Raw genomic sequence first — 22,913 nt, forward strand, 5'->3', positions numbered from 1 at the left:
TGTTTGGGGTCAATAAGATTCTTTTGAAAAAAAATAATCATTTTATTAAGCAAGGGTGCATTAAACTGACATTTCCACTTTAAATAAATGCCATACCTTTCAACTTCCTATTAATCAAAGAATACTGAAAATAATTATCGGAGTTTCCACAAGAATAATAAGCAGTAGCCCAACTTTTTTTTTCAACATAGTAATAAGAAATGTTTCTTGAGCAGCAAATCGGCATATTAGAATGATTATTGAAGGATCTAGTACATTTTCAAATATATTGAAACAGAATTTTCTATATATTTATGTTGTAACAAGTGGTAATTGAAATGATCAATATATGCATATATAGACACAGAGCTATGGAAACAGAATCAGCCATAAGACTCAGACCAGAGGATGTGAGATCTTATGGTGAAACAAACAACTTGTCCTCTAAACCTCTATGAATGCAATCTAGGAATGAATGGAGGATGGGCTTTGGATAATTGATGGTAAGAGTGGAAATGAGGCATGTATAAGAAAGATCTCCTTGTCTCATGAAGGAAACACATGCATGCGCTTGCTCTAAAGCCAGCAGAGGTAAAAGGCCTCATGCACAGATGTGTGTGCTTGACCCACATTTCCTTTCCTTCCATAAAAATGCATGAGCTATGCATCTGCAGCAAAAGAACTGCAGGATGAGGCAGTATGTGTATGTTTGTCCTGTATTAAACCTACACATGCAACTGAAAATATATGCCAAATCAGTATCCTATATATCACTTTTGGCAGTCACTGCATCACCAAACACATTCTATTAAAAGTTCTAAAAATTAATTCAACTGGCATCTAGGCATACACCAAATATTATGCTGAAAGGCCTACATCCTCATGTTAATGGAATACCGTTACTGTGAAACATCATAACTCAACAGAGAGTGAGAGTTTTGAGTGAGTCAAAACATGGTGGACTTGGTAGCAAAAGAGCCCAAGTCTCTATAACGGTATTCAGATCCACACAGGAATGAGGTAAGAAGTAAACGCAGAGAAAAATAGGACAGGTGTCCTATATTTACATTTAGTCATTTAGCAGACGCTTTTACCCAAAGCGACTTACAAATGAGGACAATGAAAGCAATCAAAATCAACAAAAGAACAATGATATACAAGTGCTATAACAAGTCTCAGTTAGCTTAACGCAGTACACAGCAAGGGCTTTTAAATAACATAATACATAAAAAGAAAACAGTTAGAATAGAAAAAAAAGAGCAAGCTAGTGTTAGGTCTTTTGTTTGTTTTTGTTTTTGTTTTTTGTTTTTTGCTTTTGTTAATTTTGTTAATATTAATTTTGTTAAAAATAATAAATGAAAAGAAAACTGACAGAATACAAAAAGATTAGAAGGCTAGTTAGATACTTTTTTTACGAATAGAATTAGAATAGTGAGTGCTAAAGTTAGAGGGTCAAATAAAGATGGAGAGGTGTTTTTTACAGATTCTTGAAGATTGCTAAGGACTCAGATGCTCGGATTAAATATATATATATATATATATATATATATATATATACATATATATATATATATATATACACCATAAAACACAGGACACAAACAGAAAGCCTTTGCTATGCTTAGAAACCAGCTTGCAATCACAGTCTCTTCTGTGTCTCTCCACATCACTCAAACTGCCTCCGCTCTTCTGTGTCAGCCGCGCCACAATGATGCGCTGTTTTCTTTCAGAGACTGTTGACAAAGGAATTTTTAAATAAAGTCGTTATTTTAGTTTTCTTTGCTTACAAACAGTATTCTCGTCACTTAATAACATTACGGTTGAACCACTGATGGCAGATGGACTATTCTGATGACTTCTCTGGACCTTGACAGTGTATTTTATTACGCAGTCTATGGGACAGTCTCAAGCCTCCTGGTTTTTATCCAAAATATGTTAAATTATGTTCCGAAGACGAACGAAGCTTTTACATGTTTGAAACGACATGGGGGTAAGTGATTAATGACAACATTTTCATTTTGGGGTGGAGTATCTCTTTAAAGTCATTCCGGTCACAACAAACTCATGCAGAAGTGTGTGCCTTGTTGCAGATGCATGAAAAATTAAAACAATGTGTGGTTCAGAATCAGCTGAAAATATCAAACATGTTTGATCTCCTCCGATTGGATGGAATAAAAGTCTGAAGCTAAAAATCATAACCATCATACAATACATGATATTCTATTAAATCTGTCGACTCAAATCTGCAGACTGGCTCTGACTTTTGGAAACTATTGTGTGGACTTCTCCAGACTGTAAATCAGAGAAAAGTTGTGCAGTGTATTCCAGCCATTAGAGTGACATTACATACTGATTTGAACATCTAAGATGCAATCGCGTCAAATCGCATGATGATGATGATGATGATGCAGTGTTTTCCAACATCGTTTGTTATTGTTGTCATTTGTTAAACTGTACCTCATAGACTGGCATGATGACTAAGACCAATCGGGGACTGTTTTTTTTACGGCGGGAGCACGCTTGGACTGGATTGATCGCTTATATTGACAGCTCTTGCATTCCCAACAGAATAAAAACGCAAAACTGGAAGATCAGCACTCATCCACCAGGTTCTTATGACTACTTACTTTTTTTTTTTACTTGTTCACACATACAAGTTGTTTGTATGTATTTGTATGTTTATCATGTATTTGAGCAATTATTGTAATGCGAGCAGGATTTTCTTTCCTCATTTGATAGGGCGGGCCAGCCGTCAATCTGAGTAGGCCAGTGCCACCCTTAAGTAGCTTCGCCTCTGCTGTGAGGTAGGGGTAAATTAAGCATGATTTGCTGTAACATCACAGTTGTGATTATACAAGTTGAGTTCATACAAACTTCTGTCATCCACTTGATGAAGTGGAACGTGCTTCAAAATGGCGATGGGATTCCAAAAAGGAAAGTGCTTAGGAGAACAAAGTGAAACACACCGTTAGTGTGCAGTGTGGGAAACAGAAAAACCACAGAATGTTTTGAGCATGGGAGGGAAAAATCCCAATCTCTTCCAGTAAGACCATGTGTGTAGTTGACACTCTTAAACCATTTCCACTGACGGATAAAACACAGAAACTAACTGCCATTTCTTTGCCTGAAACACAAATTTTCAAGTCCATATGAACCACAAGTTGTGACCGATTTCAGTTTCGTGATGTATTTCTGAGTGAAACAGAATATTGAATGAGAAAAATAGTGGGAGGTGCTTGGTTTCATCACACCTCCTTGGCGTCTCTCATAGCAGACTGATGATTGGAGGGAAGTGGTTAAGGATTTTGTGCCCAATACCTAACAAATTAAATAGGGTCAATTTTGATTTCATGTGGACTTCAAGAAATATCGTACTCAGTGTTGCAGCCCTACACTAATTGCCAGCACGAGCTACTTGATTCACAACCATGTTGATATGGACTGTTAGAATAGGGTGCAGACAACTAAAAACGGTTTACAATGGAGCTCCCAAAAACTACAACCATTATTGTCGCTAACTAAACAAGGTAATACCCATAATATTACCTACAGTAACAGAAGAAGAATTCTCTTCCATGAGCTCATTCTTCCATAACAAACCAGTCTGTATGACGTCATTTCAGCCAAGCAACCTGGTGGCTCGTTTCACAAGATGATGTGTGTGAGAGCTGATGCTGAGAAAACATGAATTTCTGCAACAAATCTCTCTTTTTGTTCTCGGTCCCAGTCATCCGATGTTTTTTAATCTCGCTTAATTATCATAGGACCTCATCTGAAGTTCAATGCATATTCATAACACAGCCATAATAAGCTTCTTATACAATAATATACAATTCGCGCTTGCCCTTACATTCAGATTACGCACGCACGGCCGATTCAGCCCGATCGTGAACAATGAAAGCAGCAGACAGCGAGCGCCCTGCAAAACCCAATCCTGTGCTGTTGCAGGACAGAATGAACACGGACTGCACATATAGTAATTCTTGCGACAGCCAATGATTCTTCAACCGTCTTCATTCAATAATAATACAGAGATGCTTATTGGCTCGGGTTCCATTCACAATATCACTCCCGACTCGAATATCAGGGTGGACTAAAAGCAACAAAAGACAAAGGGTGAAAATCCAAAACTACACGTAAATCGTTTGGCAGCGTGCATCACTGCGTAATAGCGCTCGTTCCGTTCATTGATCAGGAACGCGGACTGATTTAACTGATCGCTGTTGTTTTACATCAATTACCAGTGTGGAGAACAACTGTGACACGTCTCGTCATCCAGCACATCGCAATGCACTTACTCCGGTGCATCAAGCCTGCGTCTCAACTATAATGACTTACCTCAAGCGCGACGGCTGTCTGTCTCTTTCTCAGATCAGGATGCGGTAACCCACGACAACTCTGTGTGACTCTGTCAAAGATGAAACTGTAGGTTGGATCGTGTCACGGCAATTGAGGCAACAGACCTGCGTTAACAGGGTTTTACTAACGTTACGTTCGGAAAGCAGGAGCGTTCATGTCCTCAAAATGACCATCGGAGTTGACAAAACTGTGGCTTTAGCAGACGCTGTGACTGAAAGCATCTGATGTGCTCTGTCATATATATTGGGATGATATGATATACGTACACCTTTCTATAAGAAATATTTCGCTTTGACCGAAAGCTACAGAATAAATATATTTTAATGATGATGTGTCTGACTGATGTTTGACTATCTTAGTCCACTAAGACTTGTTAACTTCACCCATGTTCGTCTTTTAATTAACGCATACTACATCGCTGAGTGATATCTGTAAAAAAGTCAGTGATTTGAGACCCAACCTGAGCACTGGTGTAGTTTGGTGCGGCTATCTTCTTTTTCAGCTCCTCAAGAACAGCGTTTCCATGTAACTGTTACGTTAGTGCTCGCCTGTGATTCTCGCCCCGAAACAAATCTAAACATCCAGTGCGGTGGCGCACCGTCATTTGCATCCAGCTCATTCAAATCACCCTCCCAGGGAAGAGCAGGGAGTATCTGCCATTCGGCATCTACTGCGGTCGACGGTCCAGTTTGGCCAGCTGAATTTTCATTGACTGTTGTGGCAACCCGCTCAAACTAACATGCTTATCAGATGCCCGCCGGTCTGTTAGTGACGTTCGATACATTCTATTGGTTGGCTGCGATGTCAGTCAGAATACAACTTACTCATAGAGGCGGGACTTGGGTAGTGCTGCCGTCTACGGCACTGACCCTTCGATTCAAAAGGGACGTGCGCCGCTCTGCGGTGTCTTACTGTAGCGCCTTTAAAAATGTCTTGTGTGGAGAGACAAAATAAAGAGTGATATTTTCATGCTTCCATTGATTAGGAGACAACGCCAGAAATGTTATTTAATAAAGGCGTTTATTTTCAATATTTAATTGGTAAATGGGCTGCTGTCTTCTACAATAATAAAATACAACAAATCTGAGAAAAAGAAGATTAAAACAATACAATTATATTAATGTACAAAATAACCACAGCCTTCTTTGTCCTGTTGTCTGGTCATTGCTTTTCTACACTTAAAGGCTAGGAAAAAGAACAGTGCTTTTGTTTCTGATCTGTTCTCTGAAAAACACAAACACCTCATTGTTCTGATCAGGTGAGTTCTTACACCATAGACTTTTGTCCTAAGATAGTCAATGGCTCTTAGATCTACATTTAAAGCCTTGTAAGAGGAGTGGCTTGAGAACAGCATGAGGATGTCCACTTAATTACGTTCACATGCTCACATTAACAAGATTGTACTGACCAAATAATGACCAACTTGAACAATCAGTCCATAATCCTGACCATAGTTTACTACTGTTATTCTGGAGAGTACTTCGATCTTTACAAAAATAATTGTGAAAAAAAAAAGGCAACAGAAAAATTAAAGACCATAAAAGAGCTCTTGACAGAACAATGAAAAGAAGAGGGCTGGACACAGGCGACAATGAAGACCTCAGAGGAAGTAGGGTGTTGTCGTTCTAGGTGGTATGACCCTTTCCGAGTCAGGAACGGCCCGGAATAACTTGGGCTCCCGTGTGTTCACATCTTTGAAGACCATGATGGAGGCAATGTTACCGCAGCGGTAGCAGTAGTTTGGGGCCGACCAGACGGTCACCAGCTTCTCATCAAACATGAATTTATAGCCCTCGTGAACCAACTGATGCGCACGGCAAATCAGCTTCAAATTGTTGATGTGAACAAACTTTAATGAAAAAGAGAAAAAATATATAATGTTTTGCAAGACAGGAAGCATTTACTGAATGTTTTACTTTTAATAGTATGTCAAACTTTTATCAAACAACCAATGCATTTAGTTAGATATTTTCTTGAATTGCTTATTTCATTGTCAAACTTACAGAATCACAGAATGTTTGATTAAAATTCAACTCATCCAAGATAATACAGAGGCCACAAAACTAAATACGGTTAGTCATAGCTTTTACCAAATTTGAAATTACTTATAAATCTAGTTCTCAACTACACCTCTGTTTCAACGCAGACAGTAAGTGACAATACGCAGATTTCCACTTGTAATTACAGAAATGTCTCAAGTGTTGTTTACACACTTCCCATCGGACTACACTGACTGTACATGGAGAGAATGCTCTTACCTCATTGGTAACCTTAGCACCAAACAGCCAGCCAGCACCCCTTGGGCTGATAGCCCAGGTGTCCACATCCTCTGGATCAGACCAGACAAGATCACAAAAAGCTCCCTTGTGAGGGATTTCCTGGTTGCGTTCAATGGTGCGTATCTGGTCCAGAGTTTTGATGTCAGGTGAAAGGCCTCCATGTACACAAAGAATCTGCTCATCTATCAACTACGGGAGAAATCAAAACATTGCAATTAAGTACAGCGGAAAAAAGAAAAAAAATAGCCATATACAGTCTTTCGGACGGTTATAAAGTGCAAAATGGCATTTTCAATCAAAGTGTACAGTGTAAGCATTAAGTATACAATAAACACATCAAGCAATGCAATGCATTTAGATTGTGTACTAAGTACACTATTATAGCATAGACATTATTGATATTAGTATTATTTGTATGCATAAAGTCTAACAATAATAAAACATTATTACTGTTTTTTATTATTAAAATAATAAAAACACATAAATTGTATTCAAAAGACAATACTTACAGCAGCAACAGTCAACATGTCAAATACTTTAGTACAGTATCGCCAGGCATTTGCATTTCCATATTTCGTTTGGCACTCATCTATAAATAGAAGGAAAAAACAGAAATTAAAATGAAAATAAAAAATGCACAACAAAATACAGTAAGTATATTTTATGTGAAGTACGATGAGTATATTATTATGGTATGCATCCATTAGATTTCAGCAGTCTCACCATAAAAGCCATAGACTTGTGTGATCTGCCTGCTCTCGTGATTGCCACGCAGCAGTGTGATGCGGTCGGGCCACTTCGCTTTAAGTGCTAGCAAATATGTGAATGTTTCTAAGCTGTAGTATCCTCGGTCGACAAAGTCACCCTAGAAGAAAAGAAAACATACCAATGTCTCTTCAGTGTACGCTTGGGGGGAAAATATTGCTTCCCATGAGTAACCAAATATGAACTACACAACAATATTTAACATATAGAATTATTTTTATATATACACAATACCATGAAAATGTAATTTGTGTCCGGTACTTGTCCCCCAGTTCTGAAGAGTTCACATAGGTCATAAAACTAGAGATAAAGAGAAGGTTTAGGTCAATATGCATTTTATTATCCAAACAAGGACATTGTCACCTCATCTGTGCATAACAGAAACACATTGATAGGGCCGCTCGTACCTGTCCATGAATATCCCCACACACAGTGACTGGAGTGGATACTGGCTGTACATTTGACTCTTCAAGCAGCAGGTCACAAACATAGTCACACAATCTCTGTCAAAGCAATAGAAGAGAAGACAACAGGTTTGATCAAGTTTGCAAAGGAAATGGCATCACTGCTCATGACAGAAGCAGCAGATCACTGCATCTAAAGTCATACGAATTCAGTTAAATTCGTGAAATCACATTTTTAATATCACACATTAGTGGCTTGGATGTTACAGTTAATGAACTGCATTATGGACTAATTCAGAAGCTGTATATCTACACGAGATCTATTTAAAGACAAGAATGGAGGAAGTTACAGTCAAGGATAAAAACTGCAAATTAGCAAATATCATAAATGAGACTAACTAAACGGGTGATGATGGAAACTAGATGGGCGTTTCAAATCAACAACATAAGTTAGCCACCTCGAGGATCTACTAGAAATAAACAGTCGGTTACACACCTTTATTAGGACTGACTGCTTTCTGTAGTCGTATATCCTGCTATTTCTGATAGCACGTCTAAAATAAATCCCGGAAAACACTGAATGGATTCATACACACGCAGCGCTAACGACTGCATCACACTGACACAGTGCTATTCTACCAGCCATTACCGCGAACCACATGCCTTTACAAATAAATCAACATCGAATATGTTTAATATTCTGATAGAAAAATATATAATTGCTGATAACAGTCACCTTTAAGTCGTTCTCTGGGAGGTATTTGCACTGTCTCGCAATTTCCACATACTTATCTAGGTCCAACGGCGCCATTTTAAGAACAACAGTCGATGGAAGAAGCAAAGAGGAAGTGTTTCTACGTCATGCCGGGAGGTAATGATTGACACGGAGATCAGCCAATCAGTACATTGATAAGAACCAGAGCGCCAGTTTCGTTTCACTGCAGAACACAAGATTTAGGGGCGTGGTTGGATCCAGCTCAAACTCCTCCCACCTTAGATATACAACCACGCCCCCTGTATCTTGTGTTTTGCACTGTTCTCTGTAAATATGATCAGTGGTCCTGCAGTGTGTGGGGCTACGGACTTGTAGTCGGTGGTCATCACGCTCTCGAAATAAACTTGAAAAAACCATTGCGCATTAAATAGTGGCTGACGTTTGTCCAAAAAAGTTTAATAGTAAAATGATTAAATAGGTAGTGCACCAAAAAGCATCGTCCATTTATTCACCACGAGGTGGCAACAAAGTTAACGTTTAATTAAATACAAACTAAGTTCAAGAAAAAATGTAAATACGTATGAATCATCATATATTTATTTATTTTTAAGCTTTTATAATTGTTATCAGGACATCAAGTTAAATGGCCACAAAATACAACTCAATCATGAACCACTTTATTTCCTTTTACCACTGCACTCATTTTGCTGAACTGAATTTGCAGGAGAGAGAAAAAAAAACAGATACATCACAATAAAAAAAAAGGTGGACTATCATTACATTAAGTTAAACATTATACAGATGCTGATATTTGCTGTAATTTAACACCACATTAGCAACACACATTTGAATGGAATAGATATATAGAAGGAATTATGATTATTATTAGAGTTATATACAGATTTATACAGTGTCTTATATCAAATGGCTTTTTATATTTGAATAATATACACATGTTGTTTATGTCTTCATGCATACATTGTTTTGCTCATGTGTTCTGGGCATATATAGCCATCTTCAGTATGTTTGTCTGTGGTAAGCAAGAGATGCAGTATGTTGTAAGGGTTTGGCAGTATGTGAGACAAAATGCACCAACAAAATGTAAATTTGTTTGTCTGAGTAACTGATGCACATGCAAGTCTTTGCTGAACAGTTATACAAGTACTTTTGTATTTAAAAAATGTGTTTTGAAGTAACCTATTTTCTATATCCATCAGAAATTAGCACAATTAGCAAGATTCAAGACAACTAATTTTCATGACGTGTTGGAAGCTTATAAAATACATATCAAAGACAATATATACTATGAAAATACAGAATTTAAATTTAATATTATACAATGATATACAATCTTATAATACTAATATTATATAATATTAAACTACTTTAATACATCAGTTGGACTTGTTTTCCTTTCCTCTTGGTAATTAAACTGCAGTGATATTTCATGATTTGTCCCTTGAATTCACAAGTCATATCCTATAGCAGTATTTCCCAACCCTGGTTCTGGAGTTCCCCAAAAATACACATTTTGCCACCATAACTGAACATTGAGGTCAGGTCTTAGAGTCTCTGCCAATGAGCTGATGAGTTGAATTAGGAGAATTTGATTAGGGAGTCCATTGGAAAACAATGTTCTATAGGTTCTTTTAGGGAAAGTAATGGTGTTAAATAAAGCTTGACTGAAATGCATTAACTGGGCCATTGTGGAAGGTTTGTGAGGTAAAACTTCCTCATCGAGATTTTGTCCTTGCAGATTCCTGCAAAATAAAAATATAAATGGCTTCAAAATTAATAATGTAAATAGTTAGTTTAGTTATATCAATATCACAGTGGTATACATTTATACACATATTAGCAAGGGTTATATTGGGATTTGTTATGTTGGAGGCTTCGTGGTTAAAGACCTTAAAGTTATCCAATATAACGAGGGACAAACTGTTAAATATAAGAAGTTAAGAGAGCCTTCTGCTTTAAACACCTAAATGCTGGTCAAAATCATTCAAAATGCTGACAGTGTGCAAAGGCATATCTGATGACAGTAAATCAGTGCTTTAAGTTTTTCAGGTATGTCTCATGATTAATATTCAGGTACAGAAATACTACAGAATTTGAATTAAGTAATCAAATGTAAACTAAAACACTATATAGTCCTCATTGTATAAATAATAGATGAAAACTTGATTTTCTGTCTTTTGTTGTTTGATTGAAATTAATAAAACATACAGCTGCTCGGATCTAATATACATTACACATGTGTTTTCTTTCTCAGTTGTTTACGTTCACTGAAGATTTAACTGACTGTGTTTATGGGAACACTCATCAAGACAGGAATTTTGAAAATTTTGTATGTATCAGAACATTTACACAATAAGCCGCAAAAAAAGCCTGTGTTATCTGAGAATATATCGTCCGAATATACCAGTATACCGTCTCTCTTTTGCTGCTTATTGCGCTTAAATGGCTTAAAAAAATGTGAGTGTTTAAACTTAAAAACACCAAAGACGTAAAACATGTGCAGATAGATTTTATCAAGCACAATATTAAACATATTTGCTCAGCCCCGGCCCAATTTAAGCCCTGCATATTATTAATGGTCATACATAGAGGTTACACTTTAAATATAGTTTATGTTTCCAGTGTATTCATTTAGTTGTATGCATTGCATTATGTGGACCCACCACCATCAAGTGTCCATTCTTGGCTCTGTAGACCATGGATTCACTGCTGCTCTTAAAATCAACAAAGCCCTCTTTGCCAGGCTGGATATCAAACCTCACACTACAAAATGACAACAATTCAGTTTATGTATAATGCATTCTTGTTAAAAAAATGTGTATATATATATATATATATATATATATATATATATATATATATATATATATATATATATATATATATATATATATATGTATGTGTGTGTGTGTGTGTGTGTGAGCAGGACTGAGTATCAAAGGCAATTCAGATTGAAGTATGACTCACCTTCCTTGAACAACTTTGATGAGGCTATGATTTTTTGTCACCACACAGATTTTTGTCAATGCCTCAAATAGATAGCTGCACTGCAAGACTAGGTCCCCCTTAAACAGAATATTTAACAATCACACACACACACACATATATATATATATATATATATATATATATATATATATATATATATATAAATCAGTGACAGGTTGTTCATACAGAGTTCAACAGTAAACTTCATACATGTTGAACACAAGTATTTTTTCTGTTCTGATGTACAGTATGTAAATGTCTCGGTTACATGATGTAACCCTTGTTCCCAGAAGGAGGTAATGGAGACGTTATATTGATACTTACGTAAGGGATCTCACTTGGGAGCCCCAATCACCTGTGAGCATTACGAGAAATGGCCAATGACTATTGGTGAGTGGAATTTTCATGCCAAGCCACTCCCCATACATATGTGTATATAAGATGGTGGTGTGCATCCACTCATTCAGGTTTGTCCTGAGGAGCCGAGAAACAAACCGGCATTCAGTGCAATTCAAGGTTGTGGCATGAGGGACATAACGTCTCCGTTCACCTCTTCAGGGAACATAACCGAGACGTTCCCTTTCAGTCAGTCACTTTTGACGTTATGTCTACACTGACGTTAGGGGTCCCTAGCGAAACAGCCACAACAAGAACTGTGTTAAGCAAATTGATGGTGCAGGTGCTGACAGCCAACCATGCCAGAACAGATGCACCTAAATCCATAACTTGCCAAATGCCCCATAGGCTAGATATAAAAATCAACTATAAAGGGCTTACTGAGGAAGCCAAAAAAAAGGTGTTCCAACATTCTCACATTATTACTTCTGCAATAGTTGGGGTGCGGATGCACATTCATTCAGGAATTTGAAAAACACAAGACTGATTGCAGCACAGTCTAGGTTCACTGACCTGACCCCAGTTTAGGGGGACATAACAGGGACTAACAGTAGAACTGTCCAGGGAAAGACACAGGTTTAACATGGGAAACCATACCATAGAAAGAACATACAGGTTTACCCAAGCTGAATCTCATGAATGGACACCTAGTCCAGTACAAGGGTGACTAATGGCATACACCACAAGTACTGGACCCGGAAACTGAATGCCACAGGGTGCTGGAGGAACTCGACCAGGGAGAAGATAAGGCACATGTATCCTAGCCAGAGGATGGTGCATGGTGAAAGCGAGGCCCAGTTACTAATCGTCCAGCCTTGAGCGCTCAAAAGATGGAGACAAATTAACCTCCAGCCCGAAGCTCTTGGCGTTCTGGAGGAGCAGGCCATCAACTCAGCTTCTGATTCCAACTTAGCTGCCACCGTTGCTGGGGGCTGCTCAGCAGTCTTCAGCATCAGAAGATGAAAGCCCCTCCTCTGATGTTGCAAGCGACATCTTATCTTATTCAAGAGCCCCAAATGAGATGCTACTGTAGGTCCACCATTAGACGGACCAGCACCTTCATCCTTCACGTGATCTTAGCGTAGCCATGGACATGAACTCGCCGTGCAGTCAAGACTTATCCAAGGCCCAGACATGTGAGTCAGTGATAAGTCAGTGGTAAGGAAACTACCGCACCCAGAAACACACAGTCGGAAAGACATCTCGAAAGACACTCACAACCATGCAGGGTGTTACAGGAAACTGCTCTTTTAGCTGAGGCACCCAAGGGAGGAACACCGCTGAATGTGCCATTCAGGAACGCAGCAAAGATGCTTCCTGATGTGTTGATAGCAAAGTGAACTCTCTTGCTCATGAAGTGATCGGCTCCAAAGCAAAAATCTGAATGAGTAAATGTATTCTTATATATGTATGATGAGTGGCTTGGCATGCAAACTTCACTCGGTAATAAAGAACTTTCTTTAAATAAAGGATAGGGAAAAGAAAGTGAGACCCCTAACGTCAATGTCAACATAACATTGAACGTGACAGACTGTAAAGGAACAAAAGTTCTTCCAGTTTACCTCCTGCATGTGGTAAACTGGAAGACAGTAAATTTACTAAACTGCATGTGACAGTAAATTCATACAGAAACTCCCTGTGAAAGATATTTGTTCATCGCCTACTTTTTGCTTCGTGTCATCACAGGTGACATGGAGAATCAGGAAGTTGTCACTTAAATTGCTGACAGACACCCCTGTAAAAAATCAAATATTGCTCATGTAAACAAGGGTTGGTATTATATGGAACTGGATTCAACTTGACTAACTTAGTAATGGTGTGTTACCCAACATGTGGAATGTTTACACCTTTGAAAGCTGTTTTTAATGAAACAGGACCATGTACTTATTTTTATATTAAAGTGCTTATACGATATAAAACATCTATTTAAATAAAATAACTGTGGAAACCTAAATTGATGGCAAATTTCACACAATCATAGACTTTTAATCATCTGGCATTGGGCACCTTTTAGTGAGCTGTAATTGACCCTCTGTTTGATTTTGGCCTCTTCCACCAGATAAGCAGCGGCCCGAGTGAAGATCAGCTGTCTGAAACGTGGCCGAAAGCCATTCCTGTCATACTTAATCACTGGAACGCTGTACTGTATAAAGGGAGATATCACATCAGTTCCCCATGCATGCCAAATGATATAAACATCTGTCTGTTTGAAAAATAAAGTTCAGATGGATCTACTCTACTCTTAGTTAAAAAGCCCCGAAATTCTCCCAAGCATTCTTTACATACATTCAGGATCCAAAATTAACAATTTCCATAAGTGACTACAATGACAAGTAAATAAAATTATACTTGCAAGTTTGCCAGTAACATTTGAGCAACATAAACTCATAAAAGTGCCAATTTTACCTTCATATGTTTTATGCAATTATGGTGCATACGGTTAATGCCAGTTAATATTTTATTCAGGCCTTTAATGTTTAAAGGTGTTAAACTGCTCTTAGTTGCATGTACCTTAATGCCCTCAGGACAAATCTGCTGCAAAACTTTGATGTTTATGTCTTTTTCACCTGAAAGGACAAGGAATAAACAATGTGCTGTAATACATAGGTATAACCTGATCTTTGTATTTACACATTAAAAGGTTTACAGCAACAGCAGCATATCAAAAACATAAATTCATAAACTCTTACTTATCCTGGTGTCAGCAAAGGGCTGGTATACGCTTTGAGGGTAGTTCTCTTTTCTGCCTCTGAATATGTCACTGGCCAGTGCTTTAATTTGCAGCTGAAAATAAATTTGAACTGTAAACTGTAAACGGACTCCAGCCAGTGAATAAAGTGGGAAAAAATACATTAAGATAAATGTGAGGTAAAATAGTTTTACCTGCACCTTCTGCTGTGCACTGATCCCTCGAACATACTTCCGTACAAGGAGACGTGTGTGCAACTGACGCAAGAACACTGAGGCCTATAAATTCATTTATTACAAAATAAAGTATGGTTACAGTGAAAAATAATTTTAATTTTAGCTATAAAACAATACTTTACATGGTTTCAATAATAAAGCATCCAATAATGTATGGCCTACCTCTTGCATTATGGGTGGAGGAGTTAGCCAGGTGGTTTTGTCCAGTACTGATTTTGGCAGATTCTCTTTGAGTCGAGTGAGGTAGCTCTGTCTGACAAAGGCCAGAAACTCAGAGTTGTCCATGCTGACAGGCTGATTCCTGTTCATGAAGCCCTTAATAAACCTGCAGGATTGGGTAAAACATCTCTTACAACTCAAATATCATACAATTTGTAGCAATTATCTGCTCCAAATAATACAGAAATATATGTTATATTGTGAAAAATTAATACAACTGAATTAACTTAAATATATAATTTTTGTAAATTTTATTCATGTGATGTCCATTGAATTTTCAGCAGTCAGTCTTCAGTGTCACATGATCCTTCAGAAATGTTTCTAATACATCTATTTGCTGCTCAAGAAACATTTCTTATTGTCAATGTTGAAAAACGCTTAATGGAATAGTTCACCCCAAAAAATAAGTAATTATTTACCCACCCTCAAGTTTTTACAAACCATTATGAATTTCTTTCTTCTACTGAGCACATAAGAAGATATTTTGAGGAAATGTAACCATATTATTGTGGTTGAGTTAATTATGACAAAATGTTCATTTTTGGGTGAACTATTTCTTTTATATTCTTATGGATACTGTAATACTTTTTTTTTTCTTTGAAAGATGTCACTTTTGATCAAATTAATGCATATTTAAATTAATAAAGTAATGCATTTTTACAGAATTTTCATTCAGCACAAAAAAATAAAATAACAAATCATCTGACATGCTAATTGTCTCACTTCTTGATGACTTTGACAGCCCAGGCTCTCCTTTCCCTCTCTTTTCTGGCCTGAAGGCCCCTCCAACATGTCTCAATCTTAGTAGCTGTTAAAAATGAATTAAGAGTGACGTTATATGTATGGGTTTCCTAAGTATCTCTAGTATTTTTAACCAAAAAAGATTAATACCTGCTTCCTTCTGCCTCTGGTATCGGCCTTTCACCCTATAGCCTTTGTATTTGGCCTGGATTCTTGTGGCTGTAACAAAAGAGATTTGAGACACCAACCAATCAGGTCAAAGATGGCACTGCAAGAATCATCACGACACCTTCAGGGAATGCCAGCCCTCTTTCTTCCAATGTTACTGGTCCCTTACCCAATTCATGCTTGCAGATCTCAAATGCATCTTCAGTGGCAAAAAGAGTCCTGGGATGGCGAATGAAGATTTTTGTCCTTGATAAACAAGAGGGGAAAAAAAACTTCAGGAAACACTATGAGGAAACCGTTATTTTCTGATCCTATTAGAACAACACATCATAGCAGGAGCCTGTAAAGTCTGTACCTTCCCATCTTGTACTCGTCTGGTTTGTAGCCGAGGTGTTTGATGAGTCGCTGCACTCCCTCCGCTGGTGTCCCCATCCAGTGTGGCCACGTGTCAGGACATAGAGCCTTATATCTGCAAAGCATCAAGGATTGTCAGATGTTTGCAGGTGAGAAGAAACACCTGATAGAGAAGATAAGTTCAAAGAACCACTAATTAAATGCACTGTAACTTTAGATAGAAAATGTCTGGCAAATGAATGAAACTGATTAAGACAATTGAAGTCACAATGAAAACACACGTAATGCAAATGCACCTTTTCAGGAAGACTTCGCATCTTCTCCTATAAGCAAACCCAGCACGCCTGACTCTCAGGTGCTCCATTAACCCCAGGTACTTGACTTGATGTCTCACCATGACATCATCAAAGCGGTCTGAGGTTAAGTGAGTGAGAGAGAGGTCACTGATCTTGTAAAACATTCAGCAGACTAAACCACTAACCAGAGGTGTGAAGTGAAATGCTCACCTGGCTGCTTGCAGTGGTTGGGTTTCAGGCACCGCACATACCACGGCTCCTTGGTCATGAGGATTTCAGTGAGGCCTGCAAGGCTGCTCTTAAACTGGGTGGCTACCTGTTACAAAAAAGAAAAAAGGTTAATAATTCCAGTATATTAAAATGCTGCAATAACTTAAATACAGGAGATGCTCATATATTATCAGCTATAATGATGCTATTCTAAAACTATAATAAAACAATCTGTAAATTTGTTATCTTATGGACAGAAAATTAATATTGAATGTATATTATATAGAGAGCGAGAGAGAGCAATCAGGATGTTATGATTATTTGTTTTAATTGTCTATTTAAATGTCTTTCACTGTACCGTCTCAGGTCTTTTCTTGCCATCAGGTTCAATAGCATGGAAGCAGTGCTGCATAATACTGTTCTTAGACTGTCGCATGACCTTAAACAATAACAAACAACTTTTGCATTTATGTCTATTTTACAGTCATTCTTTTTTTCAGAGATGACAGGCCACGGGAGAATGCATGCTGCCGTGGAACCTCTTACCTCTTTAATGTTTCTGTACAGAAGATCATTATTTTTGTCGAGAAATCCTGACATAAGGAAATCGTACAGGTCAAGATAAGGAAATGTTTTTTAAAAAGTATTCGTATTTAAACTGTTTGCTTTAAATAATTTACCAACAACTGAGTAAGTAACCTCTCCGGCATAGTGTAGAAGACGAAAATCACCTCGTTCAAGGGTTTTGCGTGTTTTCTGATCAGCCAACTTGTGCCTGAAATGTAGTGAAAGTAAATTTGATAGATAAATAAATAAATAAATATAATGCCTCGCAGCAGTACAAGTTCTTCTTTACCACAGCACTACAATTCTAGTTTGCATCTTACAATACAACTAAGATTTTAATAACAGTATAATTGGAAACGATCTGCATACGGTATCTACAAAATGATCTATTATTATTTTTAGGGATTTGTTTTAATGCAGGTGTGTCCATTCCTGCTTCCTGCAGAGTTTGGCTCCAACACACTGGCTTGGAGGTTTCTAGTGATCCTTGAGACCTTGATTAGCTGGTTTAATTAGAACTGAAGCTAAACTCTTTCCTTTATTTAAAATCATCTTGTGCTATGATAGCACTGAAATACTTGAATGAAGTCAGTTCAGATTGAAAAGCTACCCACGTGACGAAATGAGGGTGACCACACATCTTCTCCTCTAGTTTCTCCAGGAATGTAAAATCAGTGGCTTCGCCAGGACGCAAACATTCTTCATCCTTTAATTGCGGGATACATGACTTAAAGACTGTGACCTGATCATGTCTTAATATGTATGTGAGCTTGAATCAGTTCCCCTCACCAGTATTGATATGATGCCTCTATGTTTCTCCTCCACCAGGTCACAGATGATCTTGTTGTTGAAGTATGGCACTGGCTCCCACTGAAAAATGTCAATATGGAAAAAATGTTTATCATTGAAAATATGTTAAAACACAAGGTGAGGCAAGCATTTTTGTAACATTAGTATCTGAAGGTGAGGGCATCTTTTGTTGATAAATGCTGTATGTTCTGGAAATAGTCACCTCAATTCCCTCCTTCTCATACTCCTCTTGCTCTGATTTGAGGGTGAGCTGGATGAAAAGCTGCTGAAGCTTTTCATTGCAGAAGTTTATACAGAACTGTTCAAAACTGAGGAGCAAAGCACCAGTAATCATACACATGGTAAATATCAACCCATCAAAATGTACAAATGTGGTCAAGAATGTCAAATATTTTACCAAAATTGGTGGGATCATACAAAATGCATGCTATTTATTATTTAGTACTGACCTGAATAAGATATTTCACATAGACATTTACATATAGTCCACAAAATAAAATAATAGCTGAATTTATAAAAAATAACCCTGTTTTAAGGTTTACGTCCGCTTGATATTTAATACTGTATTGTTGCCTGGATGATCCACAGGTTTTTTTTTTTTTCTTTTTCGTTTTTTTATATACAGTTGTTCATAAGTCCACTGTTTGTCCTGAACAGTTAGACTGCCCGCTGTTCTTCAAAAAAAATCCTTCAGGTCCATCAAAGTCTTTTAAAATATAGAATTTTCACCACAACTATATATAGCTACTACTTCACAAATATAAGAAAATTGATACGCAACAGAAATAATGTAATCAGAGTAGTGTGTTTTCATTTATCATTCAAAAGTTTGCGATCTGTTTCAAACTGAATTTTTTTGGAACATTATGTCTCTACTGTCACTTACAGTCAAATGAATGCATCCTTACTGACCTCTTTTAAATGATAGATAACCCATTTTTTTATTAGTTGTGTCTAGTGGGCTTGTTCTGACACTATATTGATTACAATGTTACTAATTGTTTTTTTTTAACTCATTAACCCCCGTTTAAAAGTTTTCTTGAAGAAAAACATTACAATAAATGCATTCAGTGAGTGAATATAACTGCAATGCTTCCGGGTCACCTGTTCACATCAAACACTTCAAATCCATAGATGTCGAGCAGTCCAATCACCGTCTTTCTGGTTGAATCCTGCATTGGTATAAACTGACTGATAACCTAATAATCCATCAACTAATTCATGTATTTTTTATATATATATTTTGTAAATTCCATGTAACCAATCTACCTTATTTGCCAATGATTCATTAATCTTATTAACAAGCCATGAGAATGTGCGGCCATAGATGGCTTTGGCTAGTGCATCCCTGGCATACTTCGCATGTTCAGCGGTGAAAGGGCTTAGAACCTGAAAATGATAAATACTACATAAGCAGGGATATCTGAAGCACAGGAAATGTTTTTTTACTTGGTATTCCACCTCTAAAGCAACTCTTTACCTAATCAAGTGTTTTTAAACAGGACCATGTAAACACACTATTTGGGTCACATTAAATGTTGTATTTACTTGGAATAGGTAAAAAAAAAACTAAGTAAAAAGCCACTGTCCATAAATCCGCCTCACCTCTTCTGCTTTGGCTTCAATCTTTCTGTGAGTTAAACCCTCCACTAACATGTTTGAGGGGATGCCAAATAACTAACAAGAACAAAAATTAAGAAAGGAGAAATTAAAAGGGTTGCAACAACAGCAACAACAAAATCAAATAAGACAAAATAAGAGGTCAATACTGGTATTACAATGTAAACCATAAAACTTCTAATGCATAATTATTCGAAAATGTGATAGAAGTGTCAGTGGAAGTACCTTTGACAGCCAGTGTACTTCCACACTGCTGTTTAATGTGGCATAACCCAGGGCACTTGCCTCAAAGTGAACATTGCCAAGATGAAGGACGCTGGCAAGGATTGCAAACAGATGCTAAGAAAAACACCAAACGTATTAAACAATTGCATTTCTTTCTAAAAAGGCTACCTTCTACACTGACCCAATGACACTAGAGGACAAAAACTCCAATCTAAGAGTATCTTACCTCTATATCCTTTTCACTAAACTCAATAATAGTAAGAGCTTTCTGTACAGTTTTCCAGTCATTCTTGTCATTAATGGAGCTCACTTTGGCACATTCTCCCTGTCCAGAAAATAGATTTTGAACAATAAAATCAATATGCTTTATGACTCTGACATGTCTATATATATATATATATATATATATATATATATATATATATATATATATATATATATATAATATATTAATTTCAGAAAATATAAAGTAATATCTGTGTTTCTCACCTGAATAAGATAGCGGTAATTCTGACAGTTTCGCTCCAAACCAAGCCAGCGAAGAAGCTCATCCTCCCCTCCTTCAACTAACTGATAAAAGATGTGGAAGTTCCTTTCTCCATGATTTTGGTGGACCACCCTTGACTTTTCTAGTAAGTAGCTTAAGACGTGGCCACCAACTGCTGCTCCCTGAAAGAAAAAAGCATTTATTTACATTTCTATTGACTTCTTTCTGTTCTTGTACTTCTGTTTAAATCTGACTTTACTTTATGGTCAAACTGTATGTCCATGTACTTCCCAAATCGGCTCGAGTTGTCATTTTTCAGGGTTTTGGCATTTCCAAAAGCCTGTAGATATAAAATGGTTAGCATCAACATTCTTTTACTTGATACTGTGCTACACTTTGAGCATGTGCATTCAGAATGTACTGTACTCATATTTTCAATAGCTCATTTCAGACAAAAAGTTTGAATTCTGACCTCCAGCACTGGATTGGAAAGAAGGAGCCGATCTCTCACGTTGTCCAGGAGTCTAGTGCTGGGACAGCACACTGCATAGAACTGCAGGACTTTCTTAGAGGCCTCCGTCTTGCCAGCACCACTTTCACCAGAAATGAGGATGAAGTGGTTGTTGGCTTCACTAATCATTGTCCGGTAAACATTGTCAGCAAGTGCAAAGCTGAGAGGTCAGAAAAATAATGCATGGAAAGACTACATGTAAAATAAGCAATGTATCCATATATATGTTCTTTTAAAAAGGGAGGGGGGGGGGCTATAAATAGAAGGAAAAAAAAGTTAATGTTTATGTATACAGTGCCATTCAAATGTTTGGGGTCAGTAAGATTTTTTTATTTGAATTTATTTGAAAAATACAGAATAAAACAGTAATATTATGAAATATAGTTCAATTAAAAATAACTCTTCTATTTTAGAATTTCTATTCTATTTCAGTTGAGAATTAATTCTTTTGTTCATTTTTTTTTCATTTTAAATATCTACACTGTCTGTTTTAATCAATTTAATACATCTTTGCTGAATAACAGTCATTTTTGTTGTTGTTGTTGTTTTTTTTACCTTACTGACCACAGCCCTTTGAACGACAGTGTATATTTCCTGTGTATGTATTATGCAAACTTACATATGAGGAGGCAGCTCAAAAAAGTTGACTCCCATGTAAGTGTCCATTTGTTTTTTGGTATAGATACCCAACTCTTTATATGGATTAACCGACACCAGGAGGGTCCCAATGTAGGTCTAACAGAAATAAAAAACATAAGGACATTTCAGAAAAAGTTAAAATTAAAAAAATAAAATTTGAACTATCACGGGTTAAAGATCATCAGGGAATAAACCTGTCTCAGCCAGCAGTTTCATTTAAGAGGTTTATCCTTGTAAGGTGCCCTTGATAAACCTGAATCATCAGCGAAGTGAGTTTCCAGTCACTGTGACCAGGTAAATTAGATGTGTAGAGAACATTTTCACTTAGTGGTCTAGCTGTTCACCATGAGAGTCTACATCATTCTCTCCCAATAATGAAAGTAACAGTGATACTGGACATTGCACGGCCTGCCTTTTTTACAGTCTATCCTAAGAGGTGGGGACTCACATATATGAGGTTCTCACTAAACCGTTTTCTGAGGTTGTCCATGAATGCTGTCTCACTGGTGTAGGCATCCAGAAGAACAAAATCCTGAATGCCCACCCGGTCCCGAGCGGTCAAAGACCCCTCCATCTCCTGCAGGATCCGCTGGCAGCGCTCCTCTAAACTCTGTTAATCACAGACATGAAAAATAACGGAAGGAGTTGATCATTCTTTCCAGAAACCGCTTTAGAAGTTGCTTGAAATTAGTTCTTTGTATTTGAAAAATATACACCTAATTATTTTACTAATTTAATTATTTATATTCTTCAAGATAAGTATAACATAAATTATTGTAACTGTATGTTTAACAGTAATCACTCACAATCTTTCTTAAACTTAACCTGCCTTTATTACATCGCCCTATATCCAGTAATAAGTCATTTCAGATGTGACCTTGAATAAATCGTGACAACAATATGCCATGAACCGTCTGAGTACAGCCTTATTTATCTAATCTAAAATGTTTTTTTCTGTCCACACAATCTATCGAAAGGGACGTTCATCAATCAACACGGAAAATAACAGGGTCCACCCCGGGCTTGACAAACAGGAAGGATGTATAATATAACCACTGTGAAGAAAAAAGTTTGCAATTTTTAAAGGGAATTACGTTATTTAGTTTAACGTACCTCACCTTGGAAGTAAAAACTATTACCCTACTATTATCATATAAATGCAAATATTGCAAATATTAACAATATATTCTGAGACTAAATAATTTGGTTTAAAAAAATGTTAAAGGGGGGGTGAAATG

General features: G+C 37.1%; 3 protein-coding genes across 7 annotated transcripts in view; all 3 read right to left on the reverse strand.

Annotated features, from left to right (window-relative positions):
- LOC128007214 (protein SCAI) overlaps positions 1-5,092 on the reverse strand; it is a 28,009-nt gene extending 22,917 nt beyond the window's left edge. For 4 of the 5 annotated variants that reach the window (XM_052592794.1, XM_052592791.1, XM_052592793.1 and 1 more), the window contains exons 1-2: positions 4,799-5,092; positions 4,318-4,387 (exon numbers count right to left, since the gene is read on the reverse strand). The gene's annotated coding sequence lies outside the window, so the exon portion shown is untranslated. The remainder of the gene's footprint in view (positions 1-4,317; positions 4,388-4,798) is intronic. The other variant, XM_052592792.1, reaches the window with a different exon arrangement.
- A 247-nt stretch (positions 5,093-5,339) lies between these two features.
- LOC128007544 (serine/threonine-protein phosphatase 6 catalytic subunit) lies at positions 5,340-8,687 on the reverse strand. The gene is made up of 7 exons (XM_052592817.1): positions 8,523-8,687; positions 7,790-7,885; positions 7,617-7,682; positions 7,341-7,482; positions 7,127-7,206; positions 6,597-6,806; positions 5,340-6,187 (listed from the first exon to the last, which is right to left on the reverse strand). Exons 1-7 carry the CDS (start codon positions 8,595-8,597, stop codon positions 5,939-5,941), a joined length of 918 nt encoding a protein of 305 aa, XP_052448777.1. The 5' UTR covers positions 8,598-8,687; the 3' UTR covers positions 5,340-5,938.
- A 509-nt stretch (positions 8,688-9,196) lies between these two features.
- Positions 9,197-22,282, reverse strand: LOC128007198 (unconventional myosin-Ih-like). The gene is made up of 31 exons (XM_052592789.1): positions 22,124-22,282; positions 21,656-21,771; positions 20,998-21,196; positions 20,785-20,865; positions 20,528-20,707; positions 20,265-20,363; positions 20,039-20,152; positions 19,799-19,870; positions 19,463-19,582; positions 19,298-19,365; positions 18,396-18,501; positions 18,173-18,253; positions 17,998-18,089; positions 17,497-17,591; positions 17,363-17,409; positions 17,175-17,255; positions 16,817-16,922; positions 16,607-16,724; positions 16,312-16,425; positions 16,126-16,202; positions 15,939-16,007; positions 15,771-15,855; positions 14,991-15,153; positions 14,787-14,870; positions 14,594-14,687; positions 14,415-14,470; positions 13,911-14,046; positions 13,568-13,638; positions 11,487-11,584; positions 11,183-11,282; positions 9,197-10,261 (listed from the first exon to the last, which is right to left on the reverse strand). Exons 1-31 carry the CDS (start codon positions 22,247-22,249, stop codon positions 10,235-10,237), a joined length of 3,075 nt encoding a protein of 1,024 aa, XP_052448749.1. The 5' UTR covers positions 22,250-22,282; the 3' UTR covers positions 9,197-10,234.
- Between the last annotated feature and the right edge of the window lie 631 nt (positions 22,283-22,913).

The sequence above is a fragment of the Carassius gibelio genome, chromosome A5, assembly GCF_023724105.1.
Source record: "Carassius gibelio isolate Cgi1373 ecotype wild population from Czech Republic chromosome A5, carGib1.2-hapl.c, whole genome shotgun sequence".
Lineage (NCBI taxonomy): Eukaryota > Metazoa > Chordata > Actinopteri > Cypriniformes > Cyprinidae > Carassius > Carassius gibelio.

What these genes read in the sequence shown, in the direction of transcription:
- LOC128007198 (XM_052592789.1), bottom strand. Translation starts at nt 22,249, where the DNA reads ATGGAGGGGTCTTTGACCGCTCGGGACCGGGTGGGCATTCAGGATTTT. An exon ending in TTAGTGAGAACCTCATATAT is followed by an intron (nt 21,772 to 22,123) that starts GTGAGTCCCCAC and finishes TATTTCTGTTAG; the next exon opens with ACCTACATTGGGACCCTCCT. An exon ending in TTTGAGCTGCCTCCTCATAT is followed by an intron (nt 21,197 to 21,655) that starts GTAAGTTTGCAT and finishes CTGACCTCTCAG; the next exon opens with CTTTGCACTTGCTGACAATG.
- LOC128007544 (XM_052592817.1), bottom strand. Translation starts at nt 8,597, where the DNA reads ATGGCGCCGTTGGACCTAGATAAGTATGTGGAAATTGCGAGACAGTGC. An exon ending in TCCCAGAGAACGACTTAAAG is followed by an intron (nt 7,886 to 8,522) that starts GTGACTGTTATC and finishes TTGCTTTGACAG; the next exon opens with AGATTGTGTGACTATGTTTG. An exon ending in GTGGGGATATTCATGGACAG is followed by an intron (nt 7,683 to 7,789) that starts GTACGAGCGGCC and finishes CTTTATCTCTAG; the next exon opens with TTTTATGACCTATGTGAACT.